The 19,444-nt window shown below is 33.7% G+C and overlaps 2 protein-coding genes across 2 annotated transcripts; one reads left to right on the forward strand and one right to left on the reverse strand.

Moving 5' to 3' along the window:
• Positions 1–5,525: 5,525 nt before the first annotated feature.
• Positions 5,526–6,627, reverse strand: LOC120634602 (UPF0428 protein CXorf56 homolog). Its single transcript, XM_039905331.1, has one exon. The coding sequence runs from the start codon at positions 6,503–6,505 to the stop codon at positions 5,858–5,860; it is 648 nt and encodes a 215-aa protein (XP_039761265.1). The 5' UTR covers positions 6,506–6,627; the 3' UTR covers positions 5,526–5,857.
• A 254-nt stretch (positions 6,628–6,881) lies between these two features.
• On the forward strand, positions 6,882–18,491 carry LOC120634497 (mitochondrial import receptor subunit TOM40 homolog 1). The gene is made up of 8 exons (XM_039905152.1): positions 6,882–7,098; positions 8,625–8,692; positions 9,117–9,308; positions 10,481–10,612; positions 11,328–11,439; positions 12,278–12,354; positions 12,685–12,781; positions 15,639–18,491. Exons 1-8 carry the CDS (start codon positions 6,969–6,971, stop codon positions 15,776–15,778), a joined length of 948 nt encoding a protein of 315 aa, XP_039761086.1. The 5' UTR covers positions 6,882–6,968; the 3' UTR covers positions 15,779–18,491.
• Positions 18,492–19,444: the final 953 nt, after the last annotated feature.

Raw genomic sequence — 19,444 nt, forward strand, 5'->3', positions numbered from 1 at the left:
CACCTTTTTTTTTTTCATTCGCACAGCAAATATCCGAGTACAGACAGTCGCAAAGGCTTTTAGGATGCAATTAGCACCAGAAACCTCGCATGATTATGTAAAAGCAGCTTACGAACTCTTTGACGAATTAACCTGATGCGCTGCAAAGTCGGGCATAACCCATTAGCATCCTAAAGGCCTTTTTAAGTAGAAACTATTAACATTCAACTGCTTATGCGGTTATTTAAGCCACGAGCCCGACTTTTTTTGTGTACAAAAAAGTTGCAATATTTTCTGCTTTAATGAGTGACCTATTCGCGTGAATGTCTATTTGATTTGGCCATAAAACCAGACTGACCATCGGAGGCCTTATTCGCTATGATATTTAAAACATTACCACACTTTGAAAATGCATATAATTTTTTAATTAACAAAAAGCGACGCTGGATTCGTTTTACTCCTGGTTTCATTATAAATGCCATAACGAACAAGGGCCCAGCTAATGATAGTAGCCCTAGTTTTACTCGTAAAGTTTTCTACAAGTTTTAAAAATCGACACAATTTTTGCATTTACACACACACTTATCTTTAAAAATAAAATTATACCAGATTTACATCGGCGTGACAATATCGCACTTGAAGACTTAACGAACGTTATTCTTATGTAATTGGATGGCAGGTTTACTATGAGACTACGAGGTTACTAAAGGTAACGCTCACTCGGACGTCCGCCCGCCTCTCGACAACAACTGAAAATATGATAAAATGTTTCCATCCCTTTAATATTATTAGTGTATTGTATTTATATACGGAAAAGCATTTTTGAAATAAAATGTTTAGTGAAATTTTGACGGTGACGCCTACCTACGCGAAACGGGACTACGACTAATTTCAAACTAATATAGAGTCAAATCTTAGTTAAACTAGTAAGTCTCAAAATAAACCTGCACCATTTTTAGTAGATTGGTCGAACATTGTAATTCACTTTCAGGAATTGAAAATACTTAAGGTAATTCTAAACTCAAATTGAATTCTAAAACTTTATAATGATAATCAAGGTCAAGAGTTCTAGTATAAAAAATTATGCAATTTATAAAAAAAAACATTTTGCTTTCCACCTTACTATCATATTTTCAAAACGATGATCTCCAATTTTCCAATACCTGTTGTTTTCTTAATAGTTCTAAGAGCACAACAATTCAGCCAAATTTGATGATCGGAATATCTCGCTTATCTTCTTTAACAGAAAATTATCGTTGGTGTATCTTGTTTCAAATTTGTCTCTTCCCGGCTCTCTTCTCTTTCGTCTATATGATTTCAATCAAATATGAACACCTCCTTATTTGTATTTACTCTTGGACTTCTTTCCCTCGCTAATTTCAATACACTATCTTGCCTTCTTGTTTTTAACCAACATCTACGCGCGAAATTTATCTTCTAATGTTGGTATGTTATCTCAATCAGTTGATAAATAATGCATATAAATTAATCTTTATGTGCATTTATCCGAGATCGATTTAATGCGTGGATTCGGATACATCATTTATTTTGGGTATTAATTAATACATTGTGTCTTAACAATATCAGTAAAAAAAAATCGTCAACCTGTCCTTATGTAGTCTGATATCCACAAGAACTGCTATGGTTTGCCCAACTCTTTTTATCGTAATCCATGATCACAACACAATAAAAGACAGTAGACAAATAGCAAATAAATAATATCTAGTTAGTAGAATTAAAACAGGAACTATTTTCCCCCATTAACAGTCTCGATATTTGCGATTATAAAACTTTTTTATAAAAAATATTTAATATTATATAAATACGTAAATAATTTGCAGTCCTAATTCTTAAATATTAAATTTAACAGTCTCTGTGCCATACTAACTGGTTACAAATAAAAATTTATAAATATTTAACGCATCACTATAAAGCCTCACATTGCACAAAAGTTATGAAATTGAATGTGTTCAGAGCTTATTCATGGTTTGAGCTGAATTATATTCGTTTAAAGTATTGCAAATTAAACACGTACAGCTAGGAACTGATTAAATATGTACCTAAAAAAATGAAAAAACTTTACTAAATTGACAGATCTGACAACAAAAGTTAAAGTGGTGCTTTCCTTTCACAATATTCTTTGTGGAAAAGGATAGCACGACTTAACAATTTGGGGTTCATCATTTCTGATCTGTAAATTTTGTAAGGTTTAGAGTATGGAGGGTAGAGGTAAGGAGAGTCATCTTATATGGGAGAAAAGTTGAAAAAGTGTCCAGTGTATGCGCTAAATAAATAACAAAAATCCTCCACAATGGCGCTGGTGGATGCACAGGGTATGGTATGAATGTAGCAATCGTAGATGAATTGAAGTATGCCGAGTTAAAAAATGTAATGTCATTATCGACTAAAGTAGTTAATTATTGAAAATTTCAACAACTTACGTTGTACAAAATACTGTGGTAAATATAACCTTACTTCCTTGTATCTCCATACTTCCTTGTTTATTTTTCAAGCCTACTCTAACAATATTTATATTTGGCGCTTCTTTTAAGAGTTACCCTGATGCAAATGTGGCGCCATCCTAATTTAATACATTTTGACGACACTTTTTCATATACACAGATGACTCTCCATACCTCTACCCTCCATAGTTTAGAGATTTTTTTTTCTGAGCCGTCAATATAGTTTAATTTAGAGATTTGAAAGCAACCAAAGTAGCACTATCGGTGGTTTGTAAATGGGCTTTTCTAGAGCACGGATTCCCCTAGTAAGTGCCCTTTAAAAATCTTTGTACTTAGAATATATATCTGACAAAACCTAACCCATTCATCAAACAACCACATTCCTCTAGAATTTAAGAAGCAAACTTGTTTTATAACTGCATCGCGTTCGCAGTTATAGTCTGTGGTAAAGATATTCTAAATTTTTAATCTATTTACTGATGCTTTCGAGCTTATTTTTTTTTTATTTTATTAAGAACCTAGTACCCTTAGTAAGACTTGCATATTCGCAATTGAATAGCCGTTTACAATAAATAAATGACTGTAACGTCGATTGTAAAGTTGACTCAATTTAGGAAGTTCCCAGATTTAGTTTGTCTAAATTTCTACTTAGCGTAACGATTGCAAATAAAATGCAAAAGTATGTATAGGATTAATAACTGTAAACGAGACGTTAGGCGTTTTTACAATAACTTTAAAAGGGTTTCTTTATGATTTAATTGTGTTGAAGTTGTGTTTACGAGCGTGACAATTTCACATAGGCCAACATAGGCCAACCAAGAGTTTCATAATTATTAAATAATCTTTATTGTACACAACAGAGATACTGATTTGCGTGAAAGAGAAAAAACTCAATATCTGAATGCCTAGTATAACGTTGTCTAGCTATTCGATCGCGTAACAGTTGCCTACGATTTTAATGGAATCTATAGAACGCTCGAATCTAGTAACAATATTTGTATTTTGACTACTCGTATTAGTATTTTGACGGCCGATTGTGCCGTCGCAGTGAGCAGTGACCCTGCTTTCTGAGTACAAGACCTTGGGTTCGATTAGGTACCACCATTGGAATGTCGTGAACGTGAATGTTTTTTCAGTGTTTAGGTGTTTCCTGTATATTATAAATATTTATGTTTATTATTCATAAAATATTCATCAGCCAAGCTTACTTTGGGGCTGGATGGCGATGTATATAGTGGTAATATATATATTTAAATTTATTATGTATTATTTAATACTGCTTACCAGTATTACAATAAGATGCGCTCTTTCACGTAAAAATTAAAATCTTGTCCTACACCCTCGATATCTGTGCCCTTTTCTCACGCGCGGAAATAACGTTAAAGTTGGTTTACGTAAATTAACTCTATACCTACGCCAGCCGCAGTTTAGAGGTGCTGATTCTCAATACGACTAGACTCATGACAGCGATTATTCATGACGTCAAATTTAATAGGTCAAAGATGATTGTAATTCTAATAAGAAGAAATGCTTTTTCCGTCGCAAAAGTTGTTTCATGATTACATTGACATGAAGAATTAGACCATTAGCCTTCAATACTCTTCCATTTTTTTATTTACTAAGTAAATACCTAAACAAAGATTAACAAAAAGCTAATTATAACGTAAACAAGCTTTTATATGATTTGCGTGGGTGAGATTATGACACTGAAAAAACTTAAATAGGTGTTAGACGTTAGTGTAATTTTCTACCTAGATACGTCTACGAATACTATCGCGTGGGAGTTAACTAAGTTTTGTATGGAATGCGGACGCGGACGCGTTTGGAACCCTCGTAGCTTTAGTTTTAAGTTTACGAATGTGGTTATCGCCATCATCTCACTACCGTGTAATTCTTATGTACGCATCAAAAGTGCCACCTGTGGGCCTACTTGAATAAAGATATTTTTGACTTTGACTTTGACTTTGAATCTGATGGAATAAATAGATGGCGCTTCTCCGATTTCATAAAAATCGTAGTTAGCTATCACGCGATAAAATATCTCAAACTAGGCACTCTAGGCCAATAAATCTCGAATAAATTAAGGTCAACAAGACCTTCATTTATTTCTCTACTTATTTTTTATGGAGGATCATACTGGTTTTGAGGATCTGCAGAATTTTTAAGGGTAGTTAATGTTTTCCAGTTTTTTATAATGATAAGGAGCCAATTGCCAATACTTATTCCTGATTTTAGAAACTTTCAAAAGCTGTTTATACAAAAAAAAAGTTTTTTTAATTTCTCCACATACTTTGTTTTTGTGGTTCTTCTTTTATAGAAAGATATTGTTTTTATTTGATACCACTTTACCCGTTTTTTAAATATGAAGCTTTTTTAGGACTGGGCTTTTCCTAGGATAAACGAATACCTCCACTGGTAGGAAACCTTTACACAAGAAAATAGAAATATGGTTTAATTAATTAATAAAAGAGATTAGAAATTGGTTATCATTATTATGTTAAATTATTGTAATGTTTCATTATGTTTCTTACAATACCACAAAAATAAGCATTACAAAAAAACATGTAAATAATGTACAAAATTATGAAAAATCTGTACCTAATACCTATTCAAAATTTTGTCTTTTTTAAGTAAATTTTTTATATTCTAGGTCCAAGGCAGGTTGTAATGGAACCTTGGATTGTAAATAAATAATTACTTGTGTAAATAAAAAAAAAGTTGTAATTAAAAGATATATTTATTCAATCAACTCAGTTAATTGGGAAATTATTAATTATCTATATTTATTGTTTAAAAAACATTGTAAAATTGTTTTCATATAAATAAAAAACATGTGAAAGTTTACTATGTGTTTTTTTTTTTCAAAAGAAATTTGTGAGTGCTTCTCTAATTTTTTTTTTTTTATTAATTTAGTTTTCTTACATTATCTTATTTTATATGCTTATAATTAATAGTTTCGTAAGATACAATTTTTGAAAAAGAAAAGTACAGCCCTGCTTCTGCGATTTGATACATCGGCCAGGCTGTTCTTCCTATACACATAGATAAACTAAAACTATAAAATTTACACACTTATATAGTGCTTCTCTAATGAAAAAGCAAATTTCTTAGGTTCCATTAAAAAAGGAGTAATATGCAAGGTAGAGTTAAAAAACCCATTGCTCTACTGATGGTGAACATACAGAAATCCATGAATCCATATTAATGAATGAATGAATACAGCGCACAAAATACATTAAAATAAAACAGAAATCATGAATAGATCTATTAATGTTATTGGTTTTCTTTCTTTCTTTCACACTGGAATTTGTGTTAGCATAGATTTTGAGAGCCTAGATTTTATTCTAGGAAAATAATGTACAGAGACTTAGCACAATAATGCCATTACACTATAAAACTTAAATAATATCATAAATCTACTTATCAATTAAAGTCCCTCTGACTCGCTTCTCTATAGTCTGCGATGGTGTCTCTGCCTGGCGTTTATTCATGCCCTTTCTTTCCAACTGCTTCTCAATGATCCTCGCATTATTTGCATAACTGTCAGCCACCTCCCTGGCCTCAATTTCATCTTCTTCCTCATCTATCGTCGATACTGTAACCGAGCTGAACTTGCCCATGTTCTTTGTGTGCTTAGTAACCATTATCTTCTTCGGCTGAGCTAAAGCCACTTGCTTGTATATATCCGTGACTGTACCTTCACCTGCTGATTGGACCAACGCTCCATTCATGATAAAAACAACGTTACTAGCTTGATCGTGCTTGTAATAAATAGGAACACCGCATTTTTTGCATTTCAACCTATACTGTCTCTCAATGCCCTTTTCACGCTTTAAATATACGGTTTCGTCGGGGTCTGAGGTTATTTTGTGAGCGTGTTTTGAACCATCTATAACTCTAGCACCATCAGTGGGTCTTAATGGCAGTCTGTCCAGGGTACAGTCCAAAATAAGAGACATTTGACCACAAATACAGTAATATATGTGTAAAGGCTTTGTTTCGTTGTACTCCTCTTGATCTTTCGTGTCCGAGCATACTATACTACGTGAAACAACTTTCGGCATTATGGAGTTTTAAAATTTAAATGTTTTCCACTTTTAATTTAAATGTTCTTATATTTCGTGATGTTTTGGAAAAAATAATTAGTAAGCGTGACAACTGATAATGACAGTAGCAAATAAAAGAACCACAGATTAATATGAAACTAACTGGAGTCCAATTATTGGTCAAAGAGGCAATTAATACAAGCACTATATTTAGCTATTGATAAATCCAGACAGGAACTGGATATATGTTGGGTCTGAGAGTATGCTTTTAAAAAATTGGGCTTTTAGTGATGTGTGATATCGCGTTATTATTTTAATGTTGGCAACTTTATTGTCTACGCTCGTTAAATTTTGTCTGTGATTTGCTGTCAACTTCATACCGATTGTCTTTTTTTCTACCGATTTGTGTTTCCCTGCGCGGCTGCACATGTGAATCGATTTCCGTTGATTTTAGGAAAAGTAAAGAAAATTTTCAAAGGCAATGGGCGCTATAGCAAGCAGGTACCGCGTCTCCAACTCAGGGCTTACCAGCACCGACATAGAGAACATAGAAAATGCTAATAAACGTGAAAATCCTGGGACTTTGGATGAATTGCACAAAAAGACCAAAGGTAAGGATTTAGAAGGCATAGCAGCAAAAAGGTTATATGCAAAAGACTTAAAATTTAATGATAAACCATATAGATGTGAAATTATTATTCATTCATTCAGAAAAGCCCTTTAAATATTTATGTAGGCTATCAACCTAAGGTTTGGTTATCTTGTGATGTAATATGGCGAGTGCCGAGTAGTAAAAATATTGCTACATACAATATATTTTAATTTTTATTCTAGCATGAAATGTTGCTACCTTAAAAAAAAATCCTGAGAGTTTCACAGCCTTTATGAATGTTTCACTTTAACTAGTCCTTATTTATTTTGTGATAAGATTAGTACTTACTCATGTTAATTGAAGTTGCACATGAAGGGCTTACTCTCCTTTTGCAAGAAGGATTCACTTAGTTTTTATCAAATACTGCCTGCGTAATGTCTTTCTTTCACTTGATATGATTTGACTACTTTAGAAACTTTTTGTTTAGATTAGATTGACAATCAATTTTTTTTTTTTTAATATACTCATCAATAAGCCTCATATGAAAGTTCCACTCTTTTTAAATATACTCATCAAATAACCCTAATATGAATATATATTTTTTAATTATTTGTCTACAAGACTGTGCAGGTGAGATAACAGTCAAGGTCACTAATCTCACCTGCATGGCTATACATATTTCTCCCCAGGGAAAGAGCCAAAATTTTTATTTTCTCCCATAGTTTTAACAACTCTCCTAGCATTGGTGCATATGTGGGAATAACACCTAAATAATAATAAGGGTTCACTTCTCCTATTCCCTGTTTCTGTGCTATGGCAAGTGGACCTGCTATTTTTATTTCTTGTCAGGGGATACAATTTTTGTCTCCAGCCTATGCTAGCTACGTGGTGATCACACTGTGATCACACTGTGCTAAGTGATGATGCAGTCTCAGATGGTATCAGGCTAACCTTCTAGGGGTTTGGTAGTAGTATTAAAAAAGCCCTTATGGTTTTCTTTGTGGCACAACTTTATCAGTATGATGGTAACTAGCAACAGCCCAAGCCTCCCCAAATTACAAGTTCCCAAAATTCCCTAAAAAACTTAACCTTAGACCTCCCACTGTAAGACCGTAGTGACATTGACCACTGTGTCACAGAGGCTAATAATTAACTGGCACAGACCTTTTAGCTTAATATATCTTAGTAGAGACAAAAGTTTGGTGAGCTACTGTTAAGAATTGTTCTATTGAGCAATGTATTTAATTCAATTGATGAATTTCTGCAATTAAAGTCTCAGACCTAGATTTAAATTGACCAAATTTTTTTATGTTGGGATTGCCTGACTGGATATGTTGCACCGTTTTTATTTTGTTAAGAAATTTTTGTCATATATACATATTCACATACACAAATAAATACATTTCATTTAATTTCATAATTGTTTAAAATAACTTGTTTTCCCATAAAATAAATTAAAGCTTATTAATATATAAAGTAATCAAAAAAAAATTCAATTGGTCTCAAATGGTTTAACCTAATGGGACCTTATTTAATTATTTACAGAGGTAATGCCTGTTAATTTTGAAGGTGGCAAGCTGATGGTCAACAAAGGGATATCTAATCATTTTCAGGTAATTTTTTTATTCGATTTAGAACCATATAAACATCAATTATGTATGAAAATAACCAGCTTTCAAGTAAGGGAGCTGATTTTTTTTTTTTTCAAATAACTTGCATAAACTTATATATACAGGGATTTCATTTTATTTCTATTATTTTATTGTTCCTTTGGTGCCCACCCTAAAGCACTCCAGCAAGGCTAACACGGGCAGGTGACCTTTTCTCCATAGGGAAAAAGCTAATTGTTATCATTATTCACTATGGCAGGTGGACAAGTAAATTTTAACCCGTATCAGTGGATATTATCAGTAGATAAAAATGTTGTCCTTGCTAACAAAAAAAAGCGCACTAGTCAAATCATTTTTTAAGTTTCTACACTATACAATTGTATTATATGTGCTTGTTTTAAAACCATTTTTTTTTCATTCACTCCAGATGTCTCACACTCTCACAATGAGCTCAATGCAGAACGGCTACAAGCTAGGCGCAACGTACATTGGCACGAAGCAACTATCACCGACGGAAGCCTTCCCCGTCGTGCTGGGTGACGTGGACCCTTCAGGAAACGTCAACTTCAACCTGATACACCAGTTCACGCCAGAAATCAGGGTCAAGGGTGCCGCACAAGTGAGTATATCAAAGGGATTTTAGCTTACTATGTAATATAGCAGCCGAATGACACTAAATAGTATTATATGTGGCAATGCCAATATTTCTGAGATATAATTTTACCCTCTGATTAATAAAGCCCTTAAAGTAAGTCATAAAGCATGCAGGTTACATGTACAATTTAGCTCATGATACATATATTGTTCACAGTAAGCCAATCCTAAATATTCCATTTTAAGGCTATCACAGGCACCTATGAAGCATTCATACTGTATTGTGGGGTTATTATATTCAAACCCCTTTCAAGTGTGTAGGCTTAATTTCAGGAATTTTGAAGTTAGCCACAGGATAAGTTTAGGTTTAAAGAGATTTATTCCCATAAAAAGACCTAAGTCACTTACATAGGAAACTTAGTTTTCTATAATAAATTAATACACTTCGCCATTAGACTAAACTAAATTCAATTTTACTATTATCTACTCATTCTACGTATTACTTAATATATAAGAAGCTAATTTAGTTTTGAATACACACAGGATGGTTTTATAATGCTTATAATACTTTGTTTTTTTTCTATCTGGTCAAGCTTATTACTAATATGGCAACATGAAAAGGAATTAAACGCTATTTACATCATTTTAATGATGCCATATAAGTATGAAGCTTGTATGTGCAAGGTAGACTTCAACACTGTTGAGAAAATTATAAAGAATTCTCAGGCGTGTAGGTGTCCTCACAATGTTTTCCTTCACCGTTTAAAGCAAGTGATATTTAAATTGCTTTAATTAAACCAACCATTTTTAAAAATTTAAAATGAAATGAAAATATATAAAAGCAATGTGTCATCTCCCGTTCAACGTTCCCTACTAGATGACGCTACAGTCGCTATAAGACTGATGTGAAAGGCTGATATACTAATTTCGGCATCGACGGTAGGAGAGCCGTAGCTTAATTGGTGAAAAGCGCTCAGGCCGCGATTGCCCGAGAGTCGCAGGGTCAAATCCTGTCGGTTCCGAAATTTTTTATATGCATTTTAAATTTATAAAATTGATAATTCCTCCAAGTGTAGGTTAAAACACTAATAAAAATTATTAAACCAACCTATTGATGTACTGAAGGTTAGTATACTTAAATCCATAAATAAATGAATAAGTGCCAACAACTTTTTAATTTCATATTTTATTTTCCAGGTGCAAGAATGCAAGCTGTCAGCAACACAAGGCACTCTAGAATACAAAGGTCCGGACTACACACTAGCTCTGGCAGTGGGCAAACCTGACTGCAGTGACAAATCTTCAGTGTTTGTTGGACATTACTTACAGGTATAAACTTTAAGACAGCCATATTTATGCCAGTTGGAAACTATTTGCATCATAGGCTTAAAGTCAATTGAATGGCGAAATTCTCCTAGCTGCATGGATTACTAAACTGCTAAAGAAATTATGATAAAATGATAAAATTTCTAGGGAGCAAAGTAAAAAGTCCCTTGAAACCAACAATGTTTTTTCCAAATTGGTGTGTAGAAATAGAAAGAATAAAAAAAAATCCTTCTTTTTTATTTGAGTTTGCTAAAAAAATACCGTTTTGAAGTAGCCATTGTATTGTATGTATATGCTTGCGCGCCTGTACTCACAATGAGTATACAAACAAGTTGACTAGCTATAACATACTAATTATTACAATTTACGCATATGCTGCAGGTGGTAGAGTCGCAATAAATTCAAATTTCGATATGTACCGACATGACTTCTTCGGTTCCTGGGCCTCCTCCGTACTTATCATCATCATCATCATCATCACTTGCTCCCAGTGACTCGCTTGATGTCGTCTACACCGCTTGTTGGGGATGGACCAAAGCTGCGTTTTCCGGGGTTCCCATTCCAGCACCTTGGGACCCCAACGTCCATTGGTTCTCCTAGCGATGTTCCCGCCCATTGCCATTTAAGCTTCGCGACTCGTTGAGCTATGTCGGTTGAGCACTACATATTAACATGACTTTTCAAACTGTGTAAGAATTTAATGGGTTATGTCTTGCAGTCAGTGACCAAGCGACTGGCGCTGGGGGCAGAGCTGGTGTACCAGTCCAGTGCGAGGATCTCGGGCGGAGAGATCGCGATAGCCTCCGCTGCGGCCAGATACACCATGGATGGTAAATCTTTTATTTTTATATTCTACTACAAATATTGCCCTCGGCTGTAAACTTACCTGATGGAAAGTGATGACATAGTCTAAGGTGGATGGATGAATGAAGGAATGAATACACTTCGTGCAGCGCAACGTCGCTAACGAGTAAGTGAAAGGCTCTCGACCAATCAGGATCGAGTATTCTAAATACAGAAAACGTTATATGAATTCTTTAGCTTATAACTTTCTGAGAGATAATCTAACTGAATATAAACTAGATATAAATGTTTTAGGTTTAGGTAGGATGAATGCCTATACCATGTAGAACATACATCTTAGGGTTAATACTTAAAGAAATATAGTTTAGTATTGTTTTGTTGGCAAACCGAATGAATACATGCTGATCCATACGGATTCCTGTTTAAGCAAATTAAGCTTATTGCATAGTATCAAGGAGTCCTGCAAAGTAATACCTACTTCTATCAAATATTTAAACATGATATTTTTCTGTGCTCTAATGCTAAACATTCAGGCGTCGAGTTCGAATCCCAGTATGCACCTCTGACTTTAAGCAATTGTAATATCATTTGCTTCAATTGTGAAGGAATACATGATGAGGCAACCTGCATGCCTGAGAGTTCTCCATAATGTGCTCGAATGTGTATGAAGTCCAACCTCCGCAGCTGGGCCAGCGTGGTGGGCTGCAAACCAAAATCCATCGTGCATGTGAGCCGGTATGGGTGCATACAATGATAATGATAATTATGTACCAATGGCATTATGTTTTCAGTATTGTAGAAAATGGAAAATTTTAAAATTAATTTAATTACATAGACTTTATTCATATTTTGTTATATTACCAGATTCTGAAATATCGGCGACGGTGGGCGCGGCCAGTTTTCATCTTTGCTACTTCAAGCAGGCCAGTGAACAACTACAGGTTAGCGCATTGGTTAATTTTTGAATCCAGTATCTTATTATATTTCCCAATCATAGTAATTATTAGCAGACAGTGATTTCAGACTAACAATAAATTAATATTTCTAAAGAAACTTAAAAAACACGCTTGTGTAAAATACTAAAGTAATTTCTACCATTTAGTTTACTTTATAAAATTGCATAACTTTTGCAAAAATTGGTGTATTGTCAATCTTTGTAGATATACCAAGACCAACTTTGGTATATCTCTGCATATTTGGTAATCATAATTTGGTTGTATCCCAAATGTGGACGTAAAGGTTCTTAAAATTTATTCATACTTATTTTCCAGGTGGTAGCAGAAATGGACACATCATTCAGAGGCATGGAGTCGGTGGGCACCATCGGCTACCAAGTTACTATACCAAAGGCAGATCTTGTATTTAGAGGTATTAAATTCATCATGTCAACCTGTTACTGGTCCACTATAGGGCACACAGGTCTCCTTGCACAATGAGAAGGGATTAGGCCCAGTGCGGATTGGTGGAGTCCACACGCCTTTGGGGAACTATCAGACATGCAGGTTCCCTCACAATATATTTATTGCTTAAAACGCTCATACCTAGGCTAACTAGGCTTATCTCTATTGACTTATCTTGGTGAATTACAAGTGACATATGACTAGTAATGAATGAGACTGTCTTTAAAGGCTTTTCAAATAATTAACTCCATTTTCCTTTTTTTTTGCGATTAATCAGGCTTCTATCGCTAAATAAGTTTTCAACGGACAAAAGTAATTTGCTCGCAGTCAGTGCAATAGTTAAAACTATGTTAATTTCTACTATGTGATGTCAGAATTCAGATAAACAATTGAATTATTACAGGTGTAATATAAGTTACAGGTTAAATAGATAACCAACATTACAGACCAGTACTGGTTGAAATAGGGGGTTTTGTGCATAATCACCACCCTGCCCAGATAGGTTGGTGATCACGGGAGAGATGATGGGGCATTTATAACTGTATTTTGATATGCCTTCAACACACAAAAATCATTAAATAGATTCAATAATGATCTTAAATTTGTTAAGCTTATAACAGACAGTGTTTATATGTGACAATTATTAAATTGGGCTTTGATTATTTATTTATTAGCTTTTCAAGGGAAACAAACAGTACTATTACACATAAAAGTAATGCCATATTTTTGTATCACATAAACCAACGAAGTTTCCACAACTTGGTTATACATATAATACGATAACATTAACCACAATTGCTTAGGAATAAGTACCTAGCAAGCCATTATTATACAAAAACAGAAAGAAAAAAATTTCATTAAAACAAAAACTTTAAAGCTTTTAATACTTATGTGGATTTTGATATCCTTCTTGCTATCATGAAATCACTTAACATTTCTCGGGGTGCTATTGAATGGTTCCGTAGCTATTTGTTTGGGCGTCAACAGTGTGTGCATAGTGACAATAAATTCTCCACTTTTTCCTCACTTACTGCTGGTGTTCCACAAGGCGGCGTACTTTCTCCTCTGCTCTTTGCCATTTTTATAAACTCTGTTTCTAAGCTCCTCACTTCTAGCTTTCATCTTTATGCTGATGATTTGCAAGTTTATGTCGCTGCCCCTGCTCTCAATGTTTCTGAAGCAATCTTTCAGTTAAATAATGACCTGCGCAGTATCTACACATGGAGCAATTCATATGGACTTTGCTTAAATCCGCATAAGTCTCAGGTTATTATTATAGGCAGCCGTCAGCAGTTAGCTAAGGTGAATTTCTGTACCTTGCCCTCTGTCCAGTTTAACAACACAAATTTGATTCCGAGTACTTTTGTAAAAAAATCTTGGCCTCGTCATAGACAATAATCTGTCGTGGTCCCCACAGGTAGCTGAGGTGAGTCGAAAAATCTTTGCTTCGATTGGGTACTTAAATCGTTGGAAAAATTTCCTTCCTATTAAAACTAAAATTTCTCTTGCCCAATCTCTTCTTCTTCCTATACTGGATTATGCAGGCTCATGCTATCCTGACCTTACCGAAGAACTTCTTAATAAGCTCGAGCGCCTTCAAAATTTATGCATCCGGTTTGTGTTTGGACTGCGTAAATTTGATCACATATCGGAGTACCGAGCTAGACTAAAATGGTTGCCTATCCGTTTACGCCGTGAAGTTCATCTACTTTCCTTCTTTTATTCTATTCTTAATAGTCATTTATCTCCCTCTTATTTAAGGGATCGTTTTCGCTTTATTTCTGACTCATCTTCTCATTCCAACCTTCGATCCCGCCTTGGTAACCGTCTGGTACTCCCTTTTAGTAAAACGAAGTTCTTCAGTAATTCTTTCACCTTTAAAGCAGTTATGCTCTGGAACAATCTGCCTGCTGAAATCCGTGGAAGTAGTTCCCTTCCGATATTTAAGAGTCGTCTGAAGGACTACTACCTCTCTTTGAGTGATGAAATTTGAAGTAGATTCTTTATATTCTTTTTTTCTTTTTTTTTAACTGTGTGTTAAAATCTACTTATATATATTATGTTTGTTATATATTTATATATATTATGTATATTTTCTATTTATATATCATGTAGGTATATAAAATAATATTAAATAAAACAATATATAAAATAATATTACGTATATTTATTTAAATTATATATGTATTTGTATCTTTACATTTTGGTATTTATGTATATCTATCAACACTCTTGGCACTATCCCGTTCTCTTGCTGTAAGTCCTATCTACAAAGGTTGCCTGTAAGAGATTGCTTGCAGCAATAAGGCCGCCTTTGCATGTCTACATTGTGTACTGTATACTCCTTACTGTTTCTTTTCCTGTATGTTATACGTGCAATAAAGTGTTTCTTCTTCTTTTTCTTATTTTGCCATAGTATATTTTCTAAAAGTGCCAATTTTGACATGAAAAAATTACTATAACAATAAACATCTGCATTTTTTATTATTTTAGTAATAATAAACAATGCAGATGGCCTACCTGATGGTAAATGGAAAACCATCTCCTATAAACACTCTCTCCTACAAACCGCTTCACAGGGCATGTAAGGAGCACGTCCTGCAACATGCCAACCTCTGTCCATCAATTTTAGACGTAGGTGTTAAGCCTCAGGTGCTTATAATTGCACCAGCAACCACGCCCTTCAGATAGGAGTACAGCATTGCAAAAATTCTGCTTAGGGGCAGGAATAAGGATGATAATAGTTCTTTCCTGTCTCTCCCCCAAAAAGATAACTTAAGAAGGCTATTCGTCAAGAAACTTACTTACATTACTTTCAATTCCAGGCATGGCAGACTCCAATTGGAACATTGGTGCAGTCCTGGAAAAGAAGCTTCAACCTTTGCCGTTCTCCTTCGCCCTGTCAGGCATGGCTAACCAAGCCAATCAGCAGTTTAAGTTTGGCTGCGGACTGATTATCGGCTAAAGTGTATAGTGTTGAGTGTGTGCTAGTGTTAAAAGTGTTTAGTGATGCAAAGTGTTCGAGAATTTGTAATACTGGAAACTGAGAGGCAGAAATTCCACGATTGGTGGAGTAGGTAATACCTCCAACTCAATATATCAGACGTTAAAACAAAACGCAACAAGTAAACATATATTTCTTATTATCCGCTACAGGTTAGCCCTTGACTGCAGTCCTGGTGTTAAGTGATGATGCAGTCTAGCGTTCGGTAGCGTAGCTACTAAGTTATTTGGCCGCACAGCTTTGTCGGTAGGGTGGTAACCAGCCAAGCTTCCCACCAGATCACATCAGAAATAATTCAGTAATTACAAATACCAAAATTGCCTGTCCTGGGGATTGAACTCAGGACCTTGTCAATGTCTACCTCTTTTACTACAGTTACAATACTGTAAGAGGAATTTTACTTAATAAATAGCTTGTATAGCTAGTGGTCGAAAGAAGGTTATTTGTGTCTGTAAAGGAATGAGAAATCTTTTATTTTTTTTGCATTTTCTATGGGAAATCATCCTACTAATTTTATAATGACAAAAAAATTTGTCTTTTCTGAACTTCGTCACTCTGAACCAATGTGGTTGCAATTTAGAATAGAGACCAGACTGGCTTGCGTGACTGTTCTATTCTGGAGGAGTGCCATCTAGTGAAATATTGGAAAACAGTATTGTCACTAGATACCATACCGTACCATACCTCTTTTGTTAACATATGAATTGTAATTAACATTCACTCAATCAAATAAGTAAATGTTGGTTTCACTCGTGCATTATCCCAAAAAGATCGAGAGATATCTCAACTTGGTATAAATGAAAGCCATTGAAAAAACTCCACTTGCCAATCAGAAGTTTTTTTAGTATATTTAGTTATGAGTAAATTTTATAAGTTATTCCTCCTTAATTTAATTCAGTACTAAATATAACAGAACAGATATTTTTCTTATACACATATTAAAGTTATGTGTTTAGAATCATATTTCAACTGATAGACATTCACTGCTGGACATGGGTGTATTGTAAGGACTCCCAATCTTAAAATTAAAAGGCTTTGTTTTAACATAATACTGAACATTGGTTCTTTTGTATTATGCATTCAGCAAAAACTAACGATAGACTTTTTTGTTAGCATTTTAATAATACTTTGGAGTAGGTGATCATTGAGTTATATTGGTAGATAAATACATTTCTATTCTATTACAGTACTATTGTGTGTAAACCCATATTGTATTGTATAGCATGAATATTATATGATAAATGATATGAGCGAATGTAGTATTTTGTGTTTGTGACGTTCACAAAGCATCTTCAATAGAAATACTGTCTTAATTTGACACCCAAATTGAATTTGTTATGATTTTCATGTCAATAAACAAGTGTCAACTATAAAAAGATTAATCATAACATATTGAATATGTGCTTAAGATCCAAAATACTTATAATTTTGTTAAATTGATAGTTTGATTGTACACAAAACATGAACTAAAAATTTAATTTATGTAGTACTCTCCATCACAATATTGAGGCTAGTTTATAAAGATTACTAATAGATACTATAAGGTACTTATAAATGTGGTGTAGTTTTGGAGTAGTTATGCAGTGTTATATATCAAATTATACAGTCAGTTAATTAATAGTCAGTTTTAATTGTGGTTTAATTGTATATGTTGTTGGTAAAACTACTTTTCTTTGTTTATGCACTTTTTGTGGCCTGCAATAAAAGTATATTCATTAATTCAGTTGAAGTGTGCATAGCTATTCTGATGTTACACAGTTTATTAAAAGGGGGGTTTAGGTTCCGTGACACACATACATAGAATTGTATAATGATTTGACAATAGTGAGAAGTAGTGACACATAAGAGGTCTTAAAATGGACATGAAACGATCATTTCCCCTTCCCTGGTTGTATTAAAGAGCAACATATTAAGAAAGACATCTTCGTATTGCTTGACAAGTTTGGATTAAGAAATGACTTTACCTTCATGGCATTTTTCACTGTAATGTGCAGATTTTTTTGGCGGTTTTGTGTACAACCAAATTGCCTTCTAGACATTTTAAATATATTGTCATACATATTGGGTATGGAAAATAAGTAATGTATTATTTTCATATATAAATACTTTATGTATTAATTGTTTAAACTGCTTGACACACCAGTATAGCATTTATGAAGAAATTTACACTCTATAGTATAAGCTCTGCCGAATGCAGAATTAAAAAAAAATTGCTTTCACAGTATGGCTTTCACCTTATGTGAAAATGTAGTACTACTTATAAACATAATAAATTTAATATTGAATAAAATCTTAAATGAAAATAAACGTGGTGCATAATTAATATTTTATTATTTTGGTATTAAATTCATTATAATAATATTAACAGAATATTAATACAAGAGAAGTAAATATACAGATGTGCCGAGAAGACATGTTGGTTATACTTCAAAGTTGCGCCATTCTCTCACGCAATAATGGTTATATGAATTTGAAATGTTGCTTACAGTTAAATGGCTAAGGAAAACAATAGTGTGGTCAATTTCTAAAGACAATCATTTGACGTCCTCTGGTATATGCCTTTCAATTCAAGTTTATGGTTTATTTGTATGAGTGTAGATAAGAATGGTGTACTGTACATAAAGCCTGTTGTTAAACTGTTTATTTTTAATAGAGTTATGTTAATAAATCATAAGTTTTTTTATTTTTACCAAAACCCTATTTCAAAGTGAAAAGAGAATAGTACTTTTGCCTTTTACAACTTATTTTACCAAAACTGTTAATATAGTGCTGTATTTATTCATAATGGTTGGTGAAAAGGCACTTATTTTTGAAGAAATTGAATTGGTTATTGTAACAATCTTCAAAAAGTAATCGTTTAAATCGGTTCGGTAAAGGTATTAATAAAATCTTTGTAGTTCTTCACAGTGAAAACTATATTTTTGATGACATAGTTGTCACACACACTACAATAAAATTTTCTGGATAGAAAATAATGTACTAACCTCTAACGAAAATAAAGTTTGGTCATAATGTTGAAAGATGCATACGTATATTTCATAAGGAATCACTCTGTAAAAATATTAAATCAAAAGAACCATATTTATTTTTCCATACAAACGAATTCAAAACATTCTGTGATTACTTATGACAACCCTATTGAAGATAAAAGACCGACGCGCGCATAGTACCTTCCCTACGCGACGCGTACCTAGTTAAGTGACAGGAGTCCCATGATTTTAATTTTGCATGTGAAATTAGATCTACATCTGATTTCTTTAAGTAAAAACTATGGGAGTGGTTTAATCAAAAACTTTTAGGTTTTCGGTTTCACAGATAAGTCTCAGAGACAGTACCTCTAAAGCCTGTGAAATATTATTTCGGTTTTCATTTACATATTGCATAGTTATTACTGAAGACTGTGCAGACATAGTGCAGTGGATGAGATTGCTGAGAACTTTAAGCAGAGGGCGTCGAGTGTTTGTTAGTTGACGGCCTGTTTGATTAATGTTTTTATTTAATATTTTATTAATTAAACATGCATTCAGTGCCGTTTAATACCGCTCATCTCTGCCTGACTGACGCATACGCACACAGACATCGCCTATAGTAATATACTACAATTTTAATCTTCTTCTTTCTCCTGGC

Source organism: Pararge aegeria, chromosome 24, assembly GCF_905163445.1.
Source record: "Pararge aegeria chromosome 24, ilParAegt1.1, whole genome shotgun sequence".
Classification (NCBI taxonomy): domain Eukaryota; kingdom Metazoa; phylum Arthropoda; class Insecta; order Lepidoptera; family Nymphalidae; genus Pararge; species Pararge aegeria.